Source organism: Camelina sativa, chromosome 15 (genome assembly GCF_030686135.1).
Source record: "Camelina sativa cultivar CO46 ecotype springtype chromosome 15, ASM3068613v1".
Classification (NCBI taxonomy): domain Eukaryota; kingdom Viridiplantae; phylum Streptophyta; class Magnoliopsida; order Brassicales; family Brassicaceae; genus Camelina; species Camelina sativa.
The window spans coordinates 10,667,892-10,692,570 of record NC_141894.1 but is presented as its reverse complement, the minus strand read 5'-3'; the positions used below and the strand labels follow the sequence as shown (position 1 = coordinate 10,692,570).

The window sequence follows — 24,679 nt, the reverse complement described above, 5'->3', positions numbered from 1 at the left end:
ATCCAAAAGTACTCTCTCATCCAACACAAGTGTTTTTAAGGGTCCTCAGGCTCTATGGCTCATTCTACCCGGAATCTGATTCATGTGAATACATGCATTAGCCAAGTGACTAAGCTAACCACCTTCTTTCTCTCTCTTTCACGACATATGGCTCTAGTTTTCATTTGACACATGGGACTAGGTCTTTTTAAATTACTGATCAAGAGTAACTGATGAACCTTAAGAATACTGACATTTTAAATTACTGAGTAAAGAGTGACTGATGAAGAAAATAAAATCTCAGCATTTGACTTTTTAATGTCTCTTTCACCACTAGGTCTTTTTAAGGTCTTCGTCCTGAAGAGCAACTGATGAAGAAAATAAAATCTCAACGACATTTGGTTTGGCGGTTTGTAAAGAGTTTAAAACTTGAAAAAAAAGAACCCTCACTTTCATTTCCTCTTTGTTATTCATTCATCTCCAATGTTGTTTATTACATGAATAAAACTTATAAAAGATATGTTTTCATAATTTTGGAAGTAAAAATTGAAGTCTGAAGTCTACATTTTAGTTCATCGCTACACTCACTACTCAGTCCTAAGTTCTTATACTACTCAGTCCTGATCAGTGACCACTAAAGTAGATGCATTTCAGTTTTGTGATATTTCCAGAGTCAGGAACAGGGAATCTGCAGTTTTGGGGTTCGAGCAACAGGAATGCAGTTAAGAGGGTTAGCCATAGTCAAGACCAATGCTCCACGAGACTCTTCCATATTAACCTTATCTCCTTTGATTTTCCAGTCAAAGCATTGTACCATCACCCCAATCGCGGTTCCAACAAGAATGTAAGCTAAATTTACTCCAGGGCAGCCTCTCCTTCCGCTACCAAAAGGAATATACTTGAGTGCGTGTTCTCTCTTGTCTTCTTTTCCTGTTCCTAGAAACCTCTCTGGCTTAAACTCATTAGGCTCTTCCCAAAATTCAGGATCTCTCATCACAGCATAAGCATTAACAACTAGTGGTGTGTTCTCCTGTACATGAAACCCTCCGATCATACACCTTTCACGGGTTGTCCTTGCAAAGAGAGGCCCTGGTGGGTGCAGTCTTAGTCCTTCCTTAACAATCGCTTGCAAATAAGGAAGGTTTGGTAGATCTGTTTCTTGAACCAACCTTGTTCTCCCTACAACGGAATCAATTTCTTCTCTTAATTTCTCAAGAACCTTAGGGTTGTTTAAAATCTCTGCCATTGTCCACTGTGTTGCATGTCTCGAAGTGTCAGTGCCTGCAACGACAAGATCCTGCAGTTGAAAAAGCCTTATTAGGTACAAAGACAAATCAACAAGTGTTGTTTTGGATTATAGATGAATCTGCCTATTACCACGAACAACGACTTAATTTGGTTCCTAGTGATCTTACACTCTGCATTTTTGTCCCGGTAAGCTGCCAACAACACGCCCATCATGTCCATTTCTTGATCTTTGTCAAGTTTCTCTCCGTGTTCCTCAAGAATCCTCTCCAGCACTTCATTGAATCTGCAGGAAACACTCATTATCTCCTTTTTGAACAGTGAGATCCCGAGCTTCTTAAGGGGCCTGTGCAACATGTTTGCCATGAAAATCTTCTTTGTCAAGGCAGTTGACTCCGTCACCAAGTCTCTAACTATCTCCGCCTCACCATTCTCCTCAGAACAACTCCTCCCCATAATCATCTTGCAAATGCTATTGTTAATGAGCTTCATTGCTTCCTTACTAATCTCAACGCTCTCTTTCTTCATTGCCTTATCAAACAGACTCACGTAAAACCGTTCTAGCTCATCTGCACGGATGCGTTGTGACCGCTCTAGTGCCTGAGGTCCGAGCAGTTTCGTGACCATTAGCTTCTTCATGAACTTCCAGTAGTCTCCATAAGGAGCGGTGAAAAATCCAGAAGAACCGACCAAGAGGGACTCACCGATTGGAGGGTTTCCCCGAAAAGAGATGTTCACATCATGTGTCCTGAAGATCTCGTATGCCACAGAAGCCGATGAAACAAATATTACAGGGACATTGAAGATGCAAAGATGGAGGAGAGGTCCATACTTGGAGGAGAGTTTCTGTAAGGACTTGTGGGTTAGAGTAGAGAGGAGCAAGTGAAGATGACCAATGATTGGCAGAGAAGGAGGGCTTGGAGGCAAATCAAAGCCAGCCTGTGAGCTCTTTAGTTTCTTGAAGAAGAGAGGGTAACATAGGAGCAAAAAAAGGAAGCAGAGGAACATAAAGATCATGAAGCAATTTTCAAAGTCGACGATCAATACTGCAGCCATTGTTTCTCAAAACGATCGATGAGGCAGATGAAACAGAGTATCCTCTTATCAATAATCTATGAATGATGCTGTTTCATTTTAAGAAATATGTTTTCATTCTTGAAGAATGTAAACAATGGAAAGATAAAAGTATCTATTTTCAAAACAAGAAACGTTTCGGATCAGAAGTTCCTTGACACTCGGGACCATAATGATCATTAAAGAAGTGGAAAGGGAATTTTCAGAAACCCCACGTAATGACACATAAGGTTATACGTGTGTGTTATCAGTCTTGTATATAAAGAAATGTGCATGTGAAATACGCGAATTTTATGGCAATAAATATGTTATTTTTTCAAGTCTGACATAAGAAACACTCAATTAGCAAGAAAGTGCACTCAAGTCTCTATTACTGATAGCTAATTTACACTTAACTAACATCTCTATTTTCCCCTTTCATCAGCAGAATCTACCTCATGAGAACGAACACTACTTTACACCAACGAACTAGCTATCAGAACAAGCAAATTCCAGATTCTCAAGATAGAAGTAGACTGCCACTGTGCCGTAACACTCATAAATAGCTAAACTGCTACCAATTAAGAATCAAAACAAAACCTAAAGACTCACAATTTTTGAAATTGCAGTATTCTTTTGTTTGTCACCTTACCAGTTAGTAAAAAACTGCCTTTTGTAAATCTCGTTCTTATCTAAAACCCCAAACAGAACCTTACACAAGTGAAATTATCTTCTTTTCTAGTCTAGCAAACCCAATAAAAGTCACAAAACCATTCAGGGGTTATAATTTAATCTCCCTTGGGATCAACCAAGTATGCCATGTAACACAGTAATAAAATCAGGTTCAATAAAAATTTAAACAGCTAATCAATGGGATAACAGATAACTCCCTGAGGCATAAGAATTGCGTTGGAATATGGAAAATTTCTACCAATCTAAACGAAGAGCAACCTGCATCACGAAGATTATAGAATTGAACTGCTCTATGAAACCACATCGAAACAGAGAAAAGAAGCTTATACCTAGAACTCACTGATCTTAAGATGAACTCAAGAGTTAGAGGAAACAGACGATTGAACTGATCGAGACATAACCGCATAAGTCAAGCAGATAGAAGAATAAAACTGCTCTATGTAACGCAACTAACTTCGAGAAGGTAAAAAAGTTGGAAGATAAAGTCAGAGTATATGAACCAATCAACGATACAAACCGAAGGAAAAATGAGAGCTGAGTATCTCTATTTTTAAAAACATTTCTATGTCCTTAAGAACAAGAGGGAAAAATAGACAAGTTTCTAATGAAAATTCCATACAGAATCATGTACACTAAAGCATGATTATCAAATAAACCAGGAAATTAAACAAACAGATAGTAACCAAAACTCAAGCCCTTCTTAGTCTGCGAGTTCAGAGACATCTGATTAATTTACGAACTAGACATCTGCAGATTACCAAGTAAAGGCTAGCTTCGAGGAACAAGAGTGCACTTCAGAGGATGAGCCATGGACAAGTTTAGTCCTCCAGCCTCATCCATGTTAACCTTATCTCCTTTGATCCTCCAGTCAAAGCATTGCACCATCAATCCAACTGCGGTTTCAATAAAGATATAACCCAGATTTGAGCCAGGACAGCCTCTCCTTCCACTACCGAAAGGAATGTACTTAAGCACTTGCTCTCGTCTTTCATCTTCTTGCCCTAATCTTGAAGAAGGTAGAAACCTCTCTGGTTTAAACTCCTCAGGGTCTTCCCAGACATTCGGATCTCTCATCATAACATACGCATTACCAACAAGTGTTGTCTTTTCTGGTACGTAGAAACCTCCAATCTTACACCCTTCTTGGAACGTCCTTACAAAGAGAGGCAATGGCGGGTGCAATCTCAATCCTTCCTTAACCACCGCTTGCAAATAGGGGAGCTTTGGTAGATCAGTTTCTTGAATCAACCTTGTTTTCCCTACCACAGAATCAATTTCTTCTCTCAATCTCTCAAAAATGTTGGGGTTGCTAATGATCTCTGCCATTGTCCATTGAATTGATTGTGCTGAGGTGTCAGTACCTGCAAATAAAAGCTCCTGCAGTTACAAAACGATTCTTAGTAAAGAACAAATTTGATCCTCAAATGAAATTAATGAGACAACATTTACCACGAAAAACGCCTTGATGTGGTTCCTGGAAATCTTATGCTCTGCGTTCTCATCTCCATAAGCTGCCAACAACACGTCCACCATGTCCCTATCTTGATGCTCATCCAGTTTCTGTTCATGTTCCGCAAGAACCCTCTCCAGCACCTCATCAAAGCTGTTGGAAACACACATGATCTCCTTTTTAAACAAAGAGATTCCAAGCTTCTCAAGGGGCTTGCGCAGCAAAGTTGCAAACAAAACCTTTTTTGTCAAGCCATCTAACTCAGTAACCAATCCCCTGATTCTCTCAGCCTCACCATTCTTCTCTGAAAAACTCCTCCCCATGCTCATCCTCCAGAGGCTGTTGTTAATGATCTTTGTTGCTTCCTTACCAATCTCAACACTCTCCTTCTTCATCGCTTTATCAAGAAGGTTTGAATGAAACCGCTCTAGCTCACTCGCACGGATGCCTCGTGACCGCTCAAGTGCCTGTGGTCCGAGCAGCTTAGTAACCAGGAGCTTCTTCATGAACTTAAAATAATCTCCATAAGGAGCACTACCAAAGACAGAAGTTCCAATCAAGATAGAATCGTCGATTGAGGGGTTGTCGCGAGACGAGATGTTCAAGTCATGAGCCTTAAAGATCTCGTAGGCCATGGAAGACGAGGAGACAAGGACTACAGGGAAGTTGAAGATGCGGAGATGGAGGAGAGGTCCATACTTGGATGAGAGTTTCTGTAAGGATTTGTGAGCTAGGGAAGAGAGGAGAAGGTGAGAATGGCCTATGATCGGAAGTGATGGAGGGCTTGGAGACAAATCACAGCCATAGGCGACAAGCCGTGAGTTCTTAGGTTTCTTGAAGATGAAATAGTAGCAGAGGAGTGAGAAGAGGCATAGGAGGATTATGATGAAGCAGTTTTGGGAGTCAGCGATGATTGCTGCCATTGTTGCTAAAAGTGACAAGGTAAATGAAACCAGAGTATTATCATTCCAAGAATCTACGAAGATATGTATGATCTATAATAATGTTTATGCTCATTACTTAAAATATACTATAGTTTTTGGAAGTATCTGATATGAAGGAATCTTGAGTCTTTTAAGTAATATAGATTGATATCAGGATGCTTTTGGATACTTGTGGTCATATCTAGATTCTTGACCAGAATCCAAAGCTGCCTCAAAGCAGTGACAGAGAAAAGAAAATCAAGATTAGAAGCTTGTACAAATATAATCTAGCAGAGAATTAAAAAGCAAATTTCACGACTGAAAAGTGCACTCAAAGAAGATACTCACGAGCTATTTCAGAGTATTTTTTAACTGCAAAAACTAATCATTGACGAAGTCTTTAACTGAGTTGACACCGTTAGGGTCCATGAACATAACAGTTTGAGTCCAGAGAGCATTAGGGAATGCAATACCAAATTAACTCCTATATATATATATGTTTACTTAAAAGAGAAGAAAATGGTTCACGTCTTAATCCAGAGGACACAAGCCTGTCCCTAAATCAAATGAAGAAGTAGAGAGACTGAGATAAAACCAGTAATGATGCCTCCTTAAAACATTTTTGCAGTAGCCAAACTACTCGAAACCGAACCAAGTTTTACTGAAAATACCAAAAAATTTCAATTGTAAAGGGAGACCAAAAAGAAAAAGAAAAAAAGAAAAAAGAAGAATTTTGGACAGTAACCATAAAGTGTCTTGTAGTAATCGGCTTCCCAAGACATCATAATTTTTCAAAAGCTATCAGAAGACATTCATGAGCCCCTAATTAACAAACTCCTAAGTCCAATTTTTATATATAAATATAAAGATTATCAATTTCTGATAACCCATTAACAATGAACAACCAACCTGAAGCAGACATAAGAACAACCAACCTGAAGCAGACATAAGAATCGAAACACGGAATTGAACCAACAAGATGACCAACGACATCCACCTAATATTCACCAACGATAACGACTGTGCCAGAGAAGAAAGCAAACGACAAACCGATGGGTTTCTTTGCTCTCTGATACAATTTCATCTCTGAGATGACAACAAGACACATAGCGGAACATTGTTTCTGATATCATCACAATAATAATTGTGGTTCGATATAGTAAACCGTTAAAAATAAAAAACAAACCAAAGCTAAACTAATTTTAACCGGGGAGCGTGTGATTCTTCTGCAGTAACTTACGAATTTGGAAACTGCAGGTTAGAAAATGAAAGGTTTGGTTGGAGGAATAGGAGTCAACTTCAGGGGATGAGCCATGGTCAAGTTGAGTCCTCCAGCCTCATCCATTTTGACCTTATCTCCTTTAATTCTCCAGTCAAAGCACTGCACCATTGTTCCAATTACGGTACCTATGAAAATAGAAGCTAGATTTGATCCAGGGCAGCCTCTCCTTCCGCTTCCGAAAGCAATGTGCTTCAGGGCTCTTCTCTCATCCTCTTTCCCTAAAACAAACCTCTCTGGCTTAAACTCATCAGGATCTTCCCAAGAACTAGGATCTCTCATTACAGCATAAGCATTTACTACAAGTGTTGTCTTCTCCGGTACGTGGAAACCTTTGATCTCACACCTTCTTTGTAACGTCCTTACCACGAGAGGCAACGGAGGGTGTAATCTTAGCCCTTCTTTGACTACAGATTCCAAATAAGGTAGCTTCGGTAGATCCGTTTCTTGAATAAGCCTTGTCTTCCCTACAACCAAATCGATTTCTTCTCTCAATCTCTTAAGAATGTTAGGTTTGTTAATGATTTCAGCCATTGTCCACTGTATAGTTTGCGCTGAGGTATCAGTGCCTCCAAGGAAAAGCTCCTGCAAGTTTCAAACGTTTGCTAGTCAGAAATGATTTTTTTTTTTCGGAGTTTTAATGAATCCGCAACTAATGAGAAGAACATTTGATTACCACGAACATCGACTTGATGTGGTTCCTAGTGATCTTATGCTCTGCGTTTTCGTCTCCATAAGCTTCCAGCAACGCATCCATCAGGTCGTTACCTTGTTGCTTGTCTGGTTTCTCTTCTTTTTCCACAAGAACTCTCTCAAGTATCTCATCAAAGCTGTCGGAAACATACATTATCTCCTTTTTGAACAGTGAGATTCCAAGCTTCTCTAGCGGCCAACGCAATATGTTTACCAACAAAACCTTCTTCGTCAATCCATCTAACTCAGTGAACAAACCTCTAACTCTCTCAGCCTCACCAATCTCCTCTGAGAAACTCCTTCCCATGCTCATCTTGCAGATGCTGTTGATAATAAGCTTCGTTGCTTCCTTACCAATCTCAACGCTCTCCTTCTTCATCGCCTTATCGAGCAGGCTTGTGTAAAACCGCTCTAGCTCATCCGCACGGACGCTTCTTGACCTCTCGAGTGCTTGTGGCCCCAGCAGCTTTGTAACCAAAAGCTTCTTCATGAACTTCCAATAATCTCCATAAGGAGCACCCACAAAGACTGAAGAACCGATTAAGAGAGACTCGTCGATTGGAGGGTTATCACGAGACGAGATGTTCACGTCATGGGCCTTGAAGATCTCGTAAGCCACAGAGGCCGAGGAAACGAGAACTAGAGGGAAGTTGAAGATGCGGAGGTATAGGAGAGGTCCATACTTGGATGAGAGTTTCTGTAAAGATTTGTGTGCTAGGGAAGAGAGGAGATGGTGAAGATGACCTATGATGGGAAGAGACGGAGGGTTCGGAGGCAAATCATGTCCAACTTGCTGATCCTTTAGTTTCTTGTAAAAGAGAAAGTGACAGAGTAGTGAGAAGAAGCAGAGGAGTAGTATGAAACTAAAGCAGTTTTGAAAGTCAACGGTCAACATTGCTGCAACTTTTTTGCTCAAAGTGTGAGAGAGGTAGATGAAACAGAATATCTTATCATCATCTCAAGAATATAAGGTATGATCTTAATCTAGTGTTTTATGTATATAACGACATACATGTAACGTTAAAATGAAGGGAATCAGGAATGTTGCTTTAGCAATAATATATATTAAGATCGGAAGTTATTTGGATACTAGCTAGTAATTTCCATCCCTAACCCTGACCAGAAGAGTTTATAGTAGAGTAGCTAACCAGGGACTTCGAAGTTGGCGAAATATTCCCAGCTACGTCTCCTGAAAACGTTTTGTAGCAGCCAAGCTCCTCAGCGTAATCCAGCTTGTGCTGACATTAACTTTATCCTGAAAACAATACAAAGCAGATACAAGCATCGAGCGGCTCTAGGGACTAAATGAAATCGGAGAGGGAAACAATCAACCTAGAGAATAAAGAACAAAGGTTCATAATTTTGATGAACAAAGGGGAAAAAACACATTTAAGAATGTAATCGACTGTCTTTGAAGAATATATGTATGCAATAGAAGAAAACAAACTTCTTACATGTTCCCAAGCTGAGTGTCAGGAATTAGGAATCTGGACTCTGGAGATTACAAGTAAAAGAAAAAGGTTCGGTTCTAAGAACTGGAGTGCACTTAAGCGGATAAACCATGGTAAGGTTCATTCCTTCATAAGTCTCTTCCATGTTCACTTTATCTCCTTTAATTTTCTAGTCAAAGCACTGCACCATCAATCCTATTGTTGTTCCAACAAATATAGATGCTAGATTTATTCCAGGACATCCTCTCCTTCCGACGCCAAAAGGAAGGTACTTAAGTGCTTGCTCTTTCTCGTCTTCGTGACCTGACATTGAAGAACTTAGAAACCTCTTCAGGATCTTCCCAAGAATCAGGATTTCGTTTTTAAAATGCTTTCTTTATTACTTCAAGAAAAAATATGCTCTCTCTTAAAATGCAGATGAAACATAACCTTGTTTTTCTTAATACTATACTATTATACTCAGATCAGAAATAGTCACTCGTGATCAATTTGATAATATCGATGATTATAATATTTAAAGTTCATATCCTCGAAATTACAAAACAACTAAACAGAAGGATTCAAGATTTGACACAAAGTGTAAGCAAAGTACCTGACACAGTCTTTTGAATGCTTTCACGCAGAGATGCAAGACTCTCTTCCTTTTCCTCGCTCAAAACCTGTTTAGTATACATATTAAACAATCTCTAAGTAATGGAAAACTTTAAAAATTAATATACTCTTCCTAAATCAGGTAAAAGTAGACTACCAAATATGTATGTTGAGAAATAGCGAATCTTGTTATATGATTCTTAAATAGCTATGCTTGCAAGTATTGCTTTGAATTTTTCTTTCCTTTCCTTTCCAGACATCAATCATGGTAATTTGAAGTTCCACGATTCAAGATAGACAGACAATTGAGAGAAAAGAGAAAGCAATGTACAATTTGGACAGTGTTAACGGTTTCTTACAGAAAACCGGGAAAGTAGAGAAAACCAAATCAAAGTTTCCTTATCAAGAAGGTCCTTGCAAGTTGCAACCTCTTTGAGTTCAGTGATACCCTATTCTTATATATCAGCTATTAAAGTACACACTGATTGCAGTAGGACAAGATAAACCGACAGATACGAAAAAATCCACGAATAAACCGAAGGACAACACACAATTGTTTAAGGTTCCACACTTCTACACACATAAGCCAAAGTAAATCAAAAACCTCGGACACTGTAACATAAAAGCAGAGCTACCTTATTACTTACCAAAGATTCATGAACTCCTATTCTGCAGATTCTATGTTAATAATCTTAGGGTTCTAGAAACAGGAGTGATCTTAAGAGGATGAGCCATGGTCAAGCTCAGTCCTACAACAGCTTCTTCCATGTTAATTTTCTCTTCTTTGATTCTCCACTCAAATCCCTGCACCATCACTCCAATTGCAGTTCCAATAAAGAAATAAGCTAGATTTTCTCCAGGACAGCTTCTTCTTCCGCTTCCGAAAGTAATGTATTTAATTGCTTGCTCTCTTCTCTCCTTCTCCTGATCTGATCTTGGAGAAGCTAGAAACCTCTCTGGTTTAAACTCATCAGGATCTTCCCAAGAATCAGGATCTCTCATCACAGCATAAGCATTAACCATAAAGGTTGTTTTCTCCGGTACATAAAACCCTCCGACTCTACACCCTTCTTGGGAGAATCTTCCAAAGACAGGCCCCGGCGGGTGTAGTCTTAGCACTTCCTTGACCACCGCTTGCAAATAAGGGAGGTTTGGTAAATCAGTTTCTTGAACCAACCTTATTTTTCCTACCACAGAATCAATTTCTCCTCTTAATCTCTCAAGAACATTAGGATTGTTAATGAGCTCCGCCATTGCCCACTGTGTTGTTTGCACCAAGGTGTCAGTGCTTGCAAATAAGAGATCCTGCAGTTGCAAAATGTTTTTTCTTAAGCAGAACAGTTATGTATTCTCACTGAAACCACCTGATGAGAGGAACATTTACCGCGAAAAACGACTTGATATGGTTCCTAGAGATCTTATGCTCGGCATTTTCATCCCGATAAGCTGCCAATAATACGTCCAGCAAGTCCGTACCTTGTTGATGCATGTCTAGTTTCTCTTCGTGTTCCACAAGGATCCTTTCGAGCAGCTCATCAAATCTGCAGGAAACATCCATCATTTCCCTTCTAAACAGTGTTAAAACAAGCTTTCTAATCCCCGAGCGCAACATGTTTGCCAACAAAATCTTCTTTGTCAAAGCATCTAACTCGGTAGCCAAAGCCCTAACTTTCTCAGCCTCACCATTCTCCTCTGAACAGCTCCTCCCCATAATCATCTTGCAAATGCTGTTGTTACTGAGCTTCAACGCTTCCGCACAGATATCCACGCTCTCCTTCTTCATGGCCTTATCAAACAGGTTCTTGTAAAACCGATCTAGCTCCTCTGCACGGACTCCTCGTGACCGCTCTAGTGCCTGGGGTCCAAGCAAGTGCGTAACCAGAAGCTTCTTCATGAACTTCCAGTAATCTCCATAGGGAGCAGAGATGAAGCTGAAAGATCCGGCGAAAAAGGAATCATCAGTCGGAGGAAAGCCACGAGACGAGATGTTCACGTCGTGTGTCCTGAAGATCTCATAAGCAATCGAGGCTGAGGAGACTAGGGCTACAGGGAAACTGAAGACCCGGAGACAGAGAATAGATCCGTACTTGGTGGAAAGTTTCTGTAAAGATCTGTGGACTAGAACAGAGAGAAGAAGGTGAAGATGACCGATGACCGGAAGAGACGGAGGGGTCGGAGGTAAATCAAAGTCAAGTCGAGGGTCCTTTGGTTTCCTGAAGAAAAGAGAGTAACAGAGTAGTGAGAAGACGCATAGGAGGATAAAAATGAAGCAGTTTTGAAAGTCAACGACGATCATTTCTGCAAAAGTGAAAGAGGAAGATGAGAAAGAGGATTTTTGCTAATCAAGAATCAACCATCCTATGTACATATTACATAAAAAGTAATGTATTTTATCCATCGTGGTTAGTGTTTACTACTGTGGGACTAAGGACATCCACAATGGGAGGTTTATATTTGAGAAAATTATCAATTATGCCATGTACAGTATCACTTCTCAAGAGAAATGCCACTTTCAACTTAACATTTTCTAAAATGCCATAGGACCCACTTTGATTTACTGAAAATGACAAAACTACCCTTATATTATCTTTCTTCTTTTCTCATATTATCGATCTTTCTCTATCTTCTTCTCTCTTCTTTCTTTTTTCAATAACAAATAAATCATTCCATGAATTTGAAAATTTTTTCACTTCACCAGAGAGAGATAAGAACTTGATTGTAACAGCAGAGATCGAATCAGTGAAGAGGTGTTTACAAATGGTGGAGCAACAATGATATCCCATCTCTCTCACCTAGAATTATTCATCTTTTTCATCTCTTTCTCAAAACCTCTATATCTCTTTGAGTTTCTTATGTTTGTTTCCTTCTCTATACAACTTTAATGGACCAGATCTGAAACCTGATCCGTTATTTTTTCTGGTGGACTAGATTCGTTGGACGATCCGGTAGACCAGATCCGGTGGACCAGATCCGATGGACCAAATTCGATGGACTAGAATCGATGGACCAGATTCGATGGACCTGAATCGGTGGACCAGATTCGATCTGAAATATGTTCATTTGTTATTTTCTAACTTGTTGTCAATTGTGCAGATATACTACCACAAATGATAGATTAGAGAATGAAAATAAGTAATGCATCTCCAGAAGATATCATCCATGTTCCAGCCAAGTTTTACTCTATGACATGATATTTGTCTTTCAATATATCAGATCTGGTCCTACTTAATATATCCATCTCCTAATTTGTTGTCTATCCTGTTTTTCATTTTGATGGACAACTAATCATGATTCATAATCAGATGTAATAACATGTAATAGCTTTTGTTCTATCCATATTTTAATATTTTTCTATTTGTTTTACTACTTCCATTACTTACAACTTTATTTCTACAACTTACATTATTTGATGGACAATTGCAAATATTGCACTTATTGTCTACTATAACTTTTATATTGTCCATCGCAATAGCTTGATGGACTATAATAGAACAGACAATAACATGTCCTCATTAATTAGAAATACAAAAAAAATCTTTTTTCTCTCATTTTATAATTTAGAGGGTATTTTAGTCTTTTTCTCATGTGGCAAAATTTAAAAGTGGCATTCTCAAGAAGAAAATTTATAAAATGGCATTTCTTAAAAGTTTCATTTCAAAAATAGCATTTCTCATAAAAATCCCTTTATATTTTTGGAGCTCTTAAATTTTTAATTACTATATTTTGTACTTTTAATAGGATAAGAACTTTGGGAATCTTAATTCATTTTTTGCCCTCCAATGGTGGGTTTTAATTTTGAGTCTCTTAATTTGAAAATTTTCTCAAACTTACAATAATCAAAAAAACTTCGTTCTCAAGATTACATCCTCTGTTTCATCTTCTTCTTATTCTACTCATGAGAACACATAAATGTTTCTCTTCTTCTTCTTCTTCATCTTCATCTTCATCTCAAACACTTGTTTTGCCTTTAAAGACACAAATAACTCCAACGGATCATCGACCCACCGACAAACTCCATTTCCACCACAACGTCACTCTCACCGTCAGCACTCCTCCTCAAAACATCTCCATGGTCATTGACAATGGCAGAGAACTCTCCTGGCTTCGCTGCAACCGTTCCTCTAACCCAAACCTCTCAAAGCTAAAATTGCAGCAGGATGTGAAGATGTCTTATACCACCAATAGATTCCACCAATAGTTGCAACCAGCATTACAGAGCTTTTCTCTTCTTCCTGACGTCTCCGCAAAACATCGGCTGCCTTTGCAAGAATAGCATCAGCATGACAAATTAACTTCCCACTGTTTAAACATTTCTGATGTGCTTGGCTAAATGATCAAAGTGTTAAGGAAACAAACATGAGAGTTCTTGGTCATTGATTACCTGGTACCCAAGCAGAGTACAAGATCAGCCATTTTGCAGTGCTTCTCTTGCAGGATCAATTTCTTTTGGAGGCAAAGCATCCTGCAGCATAAGAGTCACACAAAGATTCATTTTTACGTTTCTTAAAGTAAAACCGAATCTTTAAGTTTCGCTCCACACTTTTGAACAGAACACCTTCTTGATGTATCCTTCAATCCAATAGTTTCCAGATGTAAGGAAAAGACATGGAATTCAAAAATCTCGGTAAGCAACTTCAAGACATAACTCTAATACACAACAATGAAAAAAACAAACAAACATAACCGAGAAAACAAACACACTTAGAGATGAAATTATGACAACATAACAACAGAAAGTGTGAAGACTCGCACAAGAGCCAAGCAAAAAACAAAACTGAGTTCGAACCACATAATATAAAAGAGAGGATGACTTAAAGAGAAAACTTTAAGCAATGGACACCGAAAAGACGAGAAGTCGATGAGGTCGATGAGAATGGAACGTGGATGATGGAAACGACGCAATCGAAAAACAGAGAGTGTTGTTAGCCACCGATGTTAGCATTGGATTCTGCAGAAACCCTTATTCCACCTATGTTAGCCTATCTATTGCATTCTGAAATTGTGAGTTCTCAGTTTGGGATTTAGCCAATTGCGAAAAGAACAAGCATGAAACACCTTCAAGCCACCATCACCAAACCCAATTCGAAAGTTCAAAACTTGATCACACAAACACCGATAAAAACAGAGAATCATATGCATGACAATCCAATGTTTCGAAACAATTTACACCAAAAACAAAGAAAAGATTCGAATGAGGAGATTAGAAATCAAAAAACTCACCGGAATCAAAAAGCCGAGATGGGCAATATCCGAATTCAATCTCCTCCGAGTTCAATCGAGATAGAGAGAGAGAAGGAGAGGAAGAGAAGGAAAAAAATCAATCGACCATCCTCCGACCCCAACATCTTCGCGACTTCGATCGAGAGAGAGACAGAGAGAGGGAGAGGAAGAAAACAAAAATCAATCGACCATCAAATTTTTTTATCTCGGTTTGCCCAACCAATTGGTGACACGTAGCGTCTCTTATAAACAAATTGAGCCTACTATATAAGAGGACCTCTTATTCTTTTTCAATTTTCTGATTTATTTTTTCCTTCTTTTCACTTAAAACCCCTCTTATAAACCCCTCTTAAAACCTCCGTTGGGGAAGGTCTAAGATGGTTCACTATTTTATCAACAGGCATTTACTTTAGTCATTATATATATATATATATATATATATATATATATATATATATATATATATATATATATTACTTTAGTCATTCTTAGTATCATCTACTAAGAATCTAAGATAGAAGTTTTGATAGAAAAATGTTACTGGATTTGATCCAACCAAAAAACTAATCATGCATTACTTAAATTGTGGTTGACTCCAAAGCCTCTACAGCAAGTTCCTAGGATAGAAAGAAGCCAAAAACATTGGAACCAACAAGAATAATGGAGTAATCGCAAGACATACCAATGTAGGGTAGCTCGACCATCTCCAATCTCACCGCAGAAGCAGATGTTACCGCACACAGAAGTTCACAAGGCTAATCAGCATGACCCACGGCTTTATGAACAAACATTTCAAGTGGTCTAAATCCCAATCCATCTCTTGCTATAAGAAATCAGATTCAAGATTCTCTAAGTAAACGAAAAGCAGACTGCACACACCAAAATCACCAAAGAATAGAAAACATCTTTATTACCATATTGAAAAGTCAAATCCAAAAACTCACTATTTAATTCATCTAACTCTTGGAAAAACACTCTAGGTATCGATTTAATTCATCTAACTCTTGGAAAAACACTCTAGGTATTTCATTAAACTTTTATATTTAAAATTAACTAAATGATGTAAATTAGATTCATCATTCCAAAAATCTTTTGTTAAATCAAGAATTAGAGGAATTTCTTGACTTTCAAAAGAATGAATGCTAGAAAATAATTTAGAAAAATGTATAAACTGTTAAGATTGAAATTTTAGTTGATTTTGTGTCATGTCAAACAAAATGAAAACAATTCAAATAAACAAATATATATAGATTTCAAAAGATGTGAATATTCCAATCAACACAACTTTACAGTGAACAATTGCAACTTTTCATAAATAACCGTTTTAATGATCCATCGCGACTTTCCAGAAAATATCCAAAATGTACGATTGAAAAAACACAACTGTTGGTTGCATTTAGTTTATGATAGGGTTGCATTTATATTCTTTTTTGATAGGGTTATGAACTTTTGTTTTATAGATTAACAAATTTAGACTTTACATATTTATCTTTTTAGTTAGTACAGTATATGAAAGAAAAACATTTATTTCCAATGTTCCATATTATAGTGAGGGTCTCTATAACCCTATAAAACTACTAACACTCTGTTAAACCTCAAATTCAAGTCTTTTTTCTCTCCTTGATCATCTCTCTAGGTTTCTGATCAAAAATCATATCTGTTGTTGAAAAGCATTCTTCGGAAGCACAAGCCAAAAGGCGAAAGATTGAACCAAAGATCAACGAGTCATCGCTATCGTTATCCTCTTCTAGTATCTGTGGTCACTGGTACGCACTTCATGGAATCTGCATCGCCTGCAAATCAACAATTGACAAAAGGCAAGGCCGAGCGTTCGATTATATTTTCCAAGGTTTACAGCTAAGCCACGAAGCGTTGGCGTTAACCAAGTGCTTAACAACGAAATTATCTTGTCTCAACGAGAAGAAGCTTCACCTTGTACTCGACTTGGACCACACGCTTCTCCACACTAAAGAGGTTCCGCGTCTCTCCGAAGCAGAGAAGTATCTACTCGAAGAAGCAGGTTCAACGAAGAGGGACGATCTATGGAAAATCAAAGGCTCAGGAGATCCCATGGAATTTTTGACAAAGCTAAGGCCTTTTGTTCGCGACTTCTTGAAAGAAGCCAACGAGATGTTCACCATGTATATTTACACAAAGGGTAGTCGCGTATACGCTAAGCATATTTTGGAGGTGATTGATCCGAAGAAACTCTATTTTGGGGATAGAGTGATAACAAAAGAAGAGAGTCCTCATATGAAGACGCTTGATTTGGTTTTGGCTGAGGAGCGTGGGGTGGTGATTGTGGATGATACGCGTAAAGTTTGGCCTTATCACAAGAGTAACCTAGTTGATATTAGCATGTACTCCTATTTCAGACTCAAAGTCCAAAAGTCAAAGCCTTACTCTGAGGAGAAGACAGACGAGAGTGAAAGCAACGGTGGATTGGCGAATGTTTTGAAGTTACTCAAGGAAGTTCACCGTAGATTCTTCAAAGTCGAGGTCGAGGACGAGTTGGAGGTGAAGGACGTTAGATCGCTGCTACAAGAAATAGACTTCGAATTCAACAAAGATTATGTAGAATGATCTCTCCTTCTGTCTTTTAGACTCTGTAGAAACTTCATTTAAGCATTGCAAGTTTGTCTATTTTATAAATATGTGTTTGCAAAGATACATTGACTTCAAAACATATACGGTGAATGTGGGTATTTCACTAGTTAATTATAAGCTCAAACATACGTTGATCAGTTGATTAACTCTTTGGGACACTCCTAGCAAATACAAGAAAAAAAGAAACAGAACAACACAGGAAATTAACTTGGTGTTTCTTCCTTTTTACGCAGCAGGATTCGGATATACTTTGGGCTTTGGTTTCACTTCGATTTCGTTCACGTTTCTTACAAAGATGGCCTCCGGTTCATACCTACAAAACATCACACAGAGAGACCCAATTAAAGAGAATTCTAACTCGAAACCAAATACAAAGAGATTAACTTTTTCAAGTGTGCGGTTTTGTGACAAAAACAAAAAGGATGCGTTTAAAGGTCATATAGATCAGATCTGAAAGTTTAGATTCTCTAATGTAGCAATATACTTCTATGCTATGTTATTTTCTCTAAGCAGCCAACTCAACCAGAGTTCAAATCATCAGAGATTTCAAAGGCACACTGTTGTAAAACTTCAAAAGGATTAGAAAGGGAACAAGCTACTTACGATTTCTCCCCCTCTTCAAACGTGTAACTTGAAGCAACAGCCAGTAGCTGACCATCTCGACTGAATGACAGTGCCGAGATACTTGTTGGATACTTTGAGTACTACAAAGGGAACAACAACAAGGAGCAAATTAATTGTGTGCCATACTTAAACACTCAGAGAATAATGATCACTAACCTGATATAGCCTCTTCTTGTTGTTACCATCCCAAATATTGACGAAACCATCACAACCTCCAGTTGCAAAGGTGCCGCCATAACTGCAATTCAAAATCTCAGATGATTACACTTGAAGGTAGCTATGCAGGAGAGATTTCTCAGCACTATAATTTTTCCCATTAGTTCTCAGACCAAGAATAAATTAACATATTGTCTAATTAATATTAGACTCAAAAACAAACTGGTTACAAAAAACTGTTTACACGCACAGCATATTTAGCATCCAAGCAGCTATGAACTAAATTCCAAAGTCCTTATTTAGTTGAACTATTATTTTAACCTTCTTGTGTTCTGTAAGTAGTAGTAAATCTAGAAATCTATGAAACAGTTGGACTCTATCTAAGATAAGAACTCACATTGGATGGAAGGCAATGGAATTTACAGGGTAAACAATGTCCCTTCCAGCCTCTGTTTTCCGATGGCATTTGAAAGCATATCTGAGGACAAGTTCAACAAATACACCTGTAAGTCAAAAAGTTGTGGAAAAGAGAAAAGAAGAAAAACACTTTTTAGCTTGAGCAGCCTCTGATAGATCAAACAAACTCCATGGCGACCCTTCCTTTCCTTCCACAGAGCTAAGAGCATATCCTGTAAAAAAGTGACTAAGTATTCTGATTTTTATGAAAAGAAAGGGAATTTATAAATCATCAGTACACAATGCTTAATGATAAGCCCGGAATTTTCAATCTCCTATTTCACAAAATCGACAAACACATAAACTATGGCAATCAGTAACGATCTGTTCTAGAGAACACTACACTCACCCAAAATTCTCCGTCAAAAAATAAAAATAAAACCTTTCATCCAAATTACAAAACCCCCTTCACATGTGAATATTTCTTACTTTCTGGGCAATCAACGTCACAGACTCTCACATATGAGTAGTAGAAGAAGATAAACGCAAAAGCTTTCTCAAATCTATTCTGCCTGATACGGTTTTTGAATCGGAGAAAGAACAAAATCAGAAGATGATTGATTGAAATTGAAGTCGGTGAATATGAACCGATTTATGACTTGAATAACTGTACATAATTATTTACGGTTTCACAAACTAAACCAAACTAAACCAGAACAATTAACAACTAAACCGGGAAGCTTGGGCACACAAAGCAGAGCTTCCTTTTACTCAGGAACACCCTTTTTTTAACAGATTCAAAGTTATTAAAGGGTTTGAGGTTCGAGAAACAGGAGTGATCTTAAGAGGATGAGCCATGGTCAAGCTCAGTCCTACAACTGCCTCTTCCATGTTAATCTTCTTCTCATCTTTGATTCTCCACTCAAACCCTTGCACCATTACTCCAATTGCAGTTCCCACAATGACATAAGCTAGATTTTCTCCAGGACAGCTTCTTCTCCCGCTTCCAAAAGGAATGTACTTAATTGCTTTCTCTCTTCTCTCCTCCTCTTTCTCTGTTCTTGAAGCTAAAAACCTCTCTGGCTTAAACACAAGTGGATCTTCCCAAGTTTCAGGATCTCTCATCACAGCATAAGCGTTAACAACAAGTGATGTCTCCTCCGGTACGTAAAACCCTCTTATATTAAACCCTTCTTTTGATAACCTTACAAAGAAAGGACCTGGCGGGTGCAGTCTTATCGTTTCCTTAACCACTGCTTGCAAATAAGGCAGGTTTGGTAGATCCGTTTCTTGAATTAACCTTGTCTTTCCTACCACGTAATCTATTTCTCCTCTCAGTCTCTCAAGAACGTTAGGGTTGTTAATGATCTCCCCCATTGCCCACTGTGTTGTTTTCACCGAGTTATCAGTGCCTGCAAATAAAAGATCCTGCAGTATTGCAAAAAGTTAATCGTATAGGCAGAACAGTTTTTGATTTGTCAATGAAACTAATTGGAAGGGATGAACATAATTACCGCGATAACAGACTTGATATGGTTCCTTGTGATCTTATGCTTTGCTTTTTCGTTTCGGTGAGCTACAAGCAACGCGTCCATTAAGTCCGCACCTTGATGATGCTCGTCCAGTTTCTTTTCGTGTTCCACAAGAATCCTTTCGAGCAGCTTATTGAATCTGTCGGAAACAACCATCGTTTCTTTTCTAAACAGTGAGGCAACAAGCTTCTTAAACCCTGCGCGTAACATGTTTGCAAAGAAAAGCTTCTTTGTCAAAATATCTAACTCGGTAACCAAAGCCTTGAATCTCTCTTCTGAACAACTCCTCCCCATGATCATCTTGCTGATGCTGTAGTTAGTGAGCGTCAATGTTTCCTTACTGATCTCCACCCTCTCTTTCTTCATAGCCTTATCAAACAGGTTCATATAAAACCGTTCTAGCTCATCTGCTCGGATACCTCGTGACCGCTCGTGTGCTTGGGGTCCAAGCAAGTTTGTTACCAGGACTTTTTTCATGAATTTCCAGTAATCTCCGTATGGAGCAGAGATGAAACTGAAAGATCCGGCAAAAAGGGAATCATCGGTAGGAGTGAAGCCGCGATACGAGTTGTTCACGTCGTGCGTCCTGAAGATCTCGTAAGCAACTGAGGCTGAGGAGACGAGGACTACGTGGAAACTGAAGACGTGGAGATAGAGAATAGGTCCGTACTTGGAGGAGAGTTTCAATAAAGATCTGTGGAGTAGAGCAGAGAGAAGAAGGTGAAGATGACCGATGATAGGAAGAGAAGGAGGACTCGGAGGCAGATTAAAGCCGCTTGGCTTCTTGAAGAAGTTATAGTAACAGAGAAGTGGGAAGAGACATAATAAGAGGATGAAGATGAAGCAGTTTTGAAATTCTAGGGTGATCATTGCTGCCGGTATTTATCAAAGTGAAGAAGAGGCAAATTACACAGAGAAATGTTCTTATTAAGAATTCATGAAACTATTATGAGGCCATGATTTGTTTACTATAAATCAAGAAAATGGTAAAAGAGCATCTCCATTCCTTTTTTTTTATGTGTTAAGATTTTTTAATTATGAATTTAATGTTATTTTATGATTTAAGCTTTAAAGACACTTTTACATAGTTTAAAGACATTTATCAAAAACCATATACTAAATCCTAACCTCTAAAAATTATATCTTAAATATAAAATAGAGGATCTAAACCGAAAAACAAAAAATGTTTAAAAAAAATGTATTTTTAAAAAGGTATCCCAAAAAATATTTCTAACAAATTATAATTACGATAAAACAACTATTAAAGATGGCCTAAGGTAAAAGTTAAACTTTATCAAGAACAAGTATATATACGTCGCCATTTTAAGTAATATACTTGCAGGCAGTCGTTTTTAGGGTTTTGCCAAAAAAAAAAAAAAAAAAACACCATAACCAAAACCGACCTAACCATTTATTTAGTAAACCGGTTTAATTAGTTATTTTAACATCCGTAAAACCAACCTCTCCAAAGTATATCTTAAACCCTAACCTCTCAAAACGTGTTTTTCTGAAATTGAAAGCCGGAAAGGAAATCACCAATTAATTTCCTTTTTCTAAGTATTTATTTTTTCTATTTATTAAAGAGAATGGAAGGCAGTGTTAAGCCTTTTTACGGATCATCATCTGAAAAAAAAACTAATCTCTCTTTTGTTCTCTCGATTCGATTCAGTCATCAGATTTCGATTATTGTTAGGTTTGGATTATCGTTTCTCTCATTATGGATTACGAGGCCCCAAGGAGATACTCACAGTCAAGGAATTTGGGAGGAGTCAAGAGAAAGCCGCAAGATTTCGCAGCAGATGTCGTTCCGAGAAGACGTTATGCCCCTTCGGACAATACAATGAAGAAACAAGGTCCAACTAAGTTTTCAAGGAATCTGGTTTGGACGTCAAAAGAATACAAAGTACCAGAGGGAAACAGGCCACGAAAGGATCAAGCCAATGGGTCAACAAAACCACCAGTTTTAGGCAGAGGATGTTCTGTTTCTGTGTCGTCGAAACAGCCGAGAAAAATTGCTATTTCAGACACCGAAAAGAGTGTATGTTGTAAGTTTTGGATAGCTGGAAACTGCAGGAGGGGTGAGCAGTGCCAGTTCTTACACTCTTGGTCTTGTTTCCCTGGACTGGCCATGGTAGCTTCGCTTGAAGGACACAAGAAAGATATAAAGGGGATCGCCCTCCCTCAGGGTTCAGATAAACTCTTTTCAGTCAGTAGCGATGATACATTGCGGATTTGGGACTGCCATACTGGTCATTGTGTACATACCATCAACCTCCAGGCTGAGGCGGCTGCAGGATCTCTAATCAGTGAAGGCTCATGGGTTTTCCTTGGCTTGCAAAACGCTGTAAAGGCTTTTAATGTTCAGACCAGTAAAGATTTGCATCTTGACGGTGTAGTTGCAGGTCAGGTTCATGCAATAACTGTTGCTAATGGAATGCTTTTTGCTGGAACAAGTTCGGGAAGTATATCAGTCTGGAAAGCTACTACTGACTCTGATGTGTCTGATCCTTTCAAGTACCTCACATCTCTCGAGGGACATCATACTGGTGAAGTCACTTGTTTTGTTGTTGGATGTCAACTACTATACTCTGGCTCTGTCGATAAAACAATAAAGGTGTGGGATCTCAACACCCTGCAATGTGTAACGACACTGAAGCAACATACCGACACTGTCACGTCACTCTTATGCTGGAACAAGTGTCTGATATCGTCTTCCTTGGATGGGACCATAAAAGTTTGGGCTTTTTCTGAGAATGGAAGCTTGGAAGTTACTCATACACGCAGACAAGAACAGAGTGTTCATGCTCTTTGTGGGGTGCACGATGCAGAGGCCAAACCCATCATATTCTGCTCTTACCAAAATGGAACTGTTGGCATTTACGACCTACCATCTTTTGAAGAAAGAGGAAAGATGTTCTCTACGCACACGATCAGCACACTCACAGTTGGTCCTGGAGGATTGCTATTTAGTGGTGACAAGTCTGGGAACTTGCGAGTATGGAGCTTAGCTGCTGGCACCAAAGTTTAGTCACATATGAATTATGATCTCTTTTGTAATATGACTCAAAATTGAATATTGTTTGTCAAATTATTTGTAAGAGTGTATGAATTGAAACTTGAGTATAGTGTTTTCTGATTATGAATTTATGATGCTGATACATATTATTTACAAAGAGTCTATGAACGGAACTTTAGCTCACAAATAGAATTATGGCATTCTTGTTTCATCCATATAAAAAAGATAATACACAGCCGCTTATATGTTACATATGTGTTAACCCAAAGATATGCTTTCTCAGACTATGCCAAAGAACCTTCATGTTCGCGATATATCTCCTCCGCATGAGCTGTGGTTACATAAACTGCATTGGCGAGCGAGCTGTGTTTTTCGGCCACAGAGAACATACACAATCACTCCAATCAGCAGCCACACTGATACACGAGCCATGTCGAAGATCTGCCATGTTAGCAGCTCAATAGATTAGAGGAAACAGTTAACAAAAAAAAAAAACAAAAAACACCAACTATGACCAAAGGACACCGATCCACATAAACTTTTGCTCTCTTTCTCCCATCTACAGAAACAAATTTTCTCATCCTAAAACTATATGTTTTTAAACAGAAACAGTTAAAGGTAAAACGGTGTCCTGAAGTTAGATTCCAGTAATAAATCTAGTTGTAGAAACAAGCACATATAAAATGGTAAATGAAGGCGCAAGTGAGTGAAAAGATACTAACCCAAGTTTTACCAAAAGGTACATGTTGATGAGAATGCATATGATCGGCAGTATTCAAAAAGGAATTTCTAAAAAGTTTTGTTATTACTCATAAGACATATAATAAGGACAAAACCTTTACTGTGCAGTACACATTGTTTACCAAATCAATTATATAGCATTACCTCCAGAATGTCCAAAAGTGTGCCTTGCATCATCCTGATCTATAGAACTCAAACCAGCAAGGAGGAGACTTCCACCAATACCACACAACGAATGTCTAAGAAGCCTATTAACCAACCATTTGGAATATTTGAAAAAGAAAGAGTGATAAAAATTTTAAGGAACAAGACAATGCTGAACTAACTTACCCTGGGAAGCTCAGACACAACGAATGTCTTGTCCTCTTTTACGCTTCATCCTCTTCAACAACAGGAAGCTATAACAGACTTCTACAAACACCAGAATGACTTAAAACATCTTAAAATCTGAAACAATCAACCCACAAAAACCAAATCATATGACAAATTATAAATTTTAATTGAATTCAGAAACAAAAGCAGAGAGAAATTTTACCGGAAAAGGAAACCATAAATCAAAGTCGTCAAACCACAGAAATCGAAAAGATCAGATCCATCGTCGAGTCGAGAGGAAGAAGATAAAGAGGAAAGATTCAAAAACTTTTAGAATGAAAAGTTTGGAGGGAAATTGAGATTTTACCAAAAAACGAACTTAAACTAGACCGGCGCTTGTTTCAACTGGCTCACAAAATCTTCGAACGTCGCTTATTAGTTTTTAGACCTGAGAGACCGAGACGGAGCCTTACTAGTTTTTAAAGACTTTAGCTCTGCAAAATTCGTTGTTACGTCGTCGTTTTATATTTTGGGCTTAATGGGCCTGTTGAGATTAGTTTTTATTTTTTTCTAAAATTGGTAGAGAGAGAGACAAAAAAAAAAAATTATTTCTAATTGTAAAAATAATAATAAATATTGAACATCTTAATCTAAATTTTTTGAAAGGAGTTGGTGTTGATGTGATTTAGGTGATTGTCGTAGTCCGGAAAATCGAGTT

General features: G+C 38.2%; 7 protein-coding genes, 2 long non-coding RNA genes and 1 pseudogene across 12 annotated transcripts; 3 read left to right on the top strand and 7 right to left on the bottom strand.

Annotated features, from left to right (window-relative positions):
- Positions 1-413: 413 nt before the first annotated feature.
- Positions 414-2,454, bottom strand: LOC104746419 (cytochrome P450 705A22-like). Of its 2 annotated transcripts, none has more exons than XM_010467892.3 (2): positions 1,357-2,454; positions 414-1,276 (listed from the first exon to the last, which is right to left on the bottom strand). In XM_010467892.3, exons 1-2 carry the CDS (start codon positions 2,278-2,280, stop codon positions 653-655), a joined length of 1,548 nt encoding a protein of 515 aa, XP_010466194.1. In that variant the 5' UTR covers positions 2,281-2,454; the 3' UTR covers positions 414-652. The 2 variants fall into 2 exon arrangements, with proteins under 2 accessions (XP_010466194.1, XP_087343795.1); XM_087487669.1 differs by having other exon boundaries at positions 1,395-2,454.
- A 1,037-nt stretch (positions 2,455-3,491) lies between these two features.
- LOC104746416 (cytochrome P450 705A20-like) lies at positions 3,492-6,478 on the bottom strand. Of its 2 annotated transcripts, none has more exons than XM_010467888.3 (3): positions 6,279-6,478; positions 4,420-5,348; positions 3,492-4,347 (listed from the first exon to the last, which is right to left on the bottom strand). In XM_010467888.3, exons 1-3 carry the CDS (start codon positions 6,334-6,336, stop codon positions 3,739-3,741), a joined length of 1,596 nt encoding a protein of 531 aa, XP_010466190.2. In that variant the 5' UTR covers positions 6,337-6,478; the 3' UTR covers positions 3,492-3,738. The 2 variants fall into 2 exon arrangements, with proteins under 2 accessions (XP_010466190.2, XP_087343793.1); XM_087487667.1 differs by having other exon boundaries at positions 3,492-4,331.
- LOC104746417 (cytochrome P450 705A20) lies at positions 6,439-8,548 on the bottom strand. The gene is given in 4 exon segments (XM_010467889.3): positions 6,439-6,607; positions 6,609-7,207; positions 7,299-8,123; positions 8,464-8,548. Coding segments are annotated over 3 exon segments (1,134 nt in total). The 5' UTR covers positions 7,806-8,123; positions 8,464-8,548; the 3' UTR covers positions 6,439-6,579.
- Positions 8,549-8,725: 177 nt separating this feature from the next.
- LOC104746418 (cytochrome P450 705A22) lies at positions 8,726-11,846 on the bottom strand. Its single transcript, XM_010467890.3, has 4 exons — positions 10,742-11,846; positions 10,005-10,662; positions 9,359-9,425; positions 8,726-9,069 (listed from the first exon to the last, which is right to left on the bottom strand). The coding sequence occupies exons 1-2, from the start codon at positions 11,651-11,653 to the stop codon at positions 10,036-10,038; spliced, it is 1,539 nt and encodes a 512-aa protein (XP_010466192.1). The 5' UTR covers positions 11,654-11,846; the 3' UTR covers positions 8,726-9,069; positions 9,359-9,425; positions 10,005-10,035.
- Positions 11,847-12,008: 162 nt separating this feature from the next.
- LOC147926476 (uncharacterized) lies at positions 12,009-12,698 on the top strand. The gene is made up of 2 exons (XR_015581463.1): positions 12,009-12,117; positions 12,286-12,698. It is a non-coding gene; the product is annotated as an uncharacterized LOC147926476 (long non-coding RNA).
- A 406-nt stretch (positions 12,699-13,104) lies between these two features.
- On the bottom strand, positions 13,105-14,719 carry LOC109129213 (uncharacterized). The gene is made up of 3 exons (XR_002035404.2): positions 14,578-14,719; positions 13,739-13,819; positions 13,105-13,616 (listed from the first exon to the last, which is right to left on the bottom strand). It is a non-coding gene; the product is annotated as an uncharacterized LOC109129213 (long non-coding RNA).
- LOC104748357 (RNA polymerase II C-terminal domain phosphatase-like 5) lies at positions 13,455-17,160 on the top strand. Its single transcript, XM_010470012.2, has 2 exons — positions 13,455-13,529; positions 16,232-17,160. The coding sequence occupies exons 1-2, from the start codon at positions 13,523-13,525 to the stop codon at positions 17,158-17,160; spliced, it is 936 nt and encodes a 311-aa protein (XP_010468314.2). The 5' UTR covers positions 13,455-13,522.
- A 37-nt stretch (positions 17,161-17,197) lies between these two features.
- On the bottom strand, positions 17,198-19,012 carry LOC104746415 (mitotic checkpoint protein BUB3.1-like; the record flags this gene model as incomplete). Its single annotated transcript, XM_087487078.1, has 6 exons — positions 17,198-17,497; positions 17,788-17,888; positions 17,965-18,046; positions 18,362-18,442; positions 18,512-18,593; positions 18,850-19,012. Coding segments are annotated over 6 exons (597 nt in total), but the record flags the coding sequence as incomplete, so codon positions are not given.
- On the bottom strand, positions 18,982-20,836 carry LOC104748356 (cytochrome P450 705A22-like). Its single transcript, XM_010470011.2, has 2 exons — positions 19,875-20,836; positions 18,982-19,788 (listed from the first exon to the last, which is right to left on the bottom strand). Exons 1-2 carry the CDS (start codon positions 20,760-20,762, stop codon positions 19,132-19,134), a joined length of 1,545 nt encoding a protein of 514 aa, XP_010468313.1. The 5' UTR covers positions 20,763-20,836; the 3' UTR covers positions 18,982-19,131.
- A 663-nt stretch (positions 20,837-21,499) lies between these two features.
- On the top strand, positions 21,500-23,065 carry LOC104746414 (zinc finger CCCH domain-containing protein 59 pseudogene; annotated as a pseudogene). Its single transcript, XR_015582672.1, has one exon. The product of XR_015582672.1 is annotated as a zinc finger CCCH domain-containing protein 59 pseudogene (transcript).
- The last annotated feature ends 1,614 nt before the right edge of the window (positions 23,066-24,679 follow it).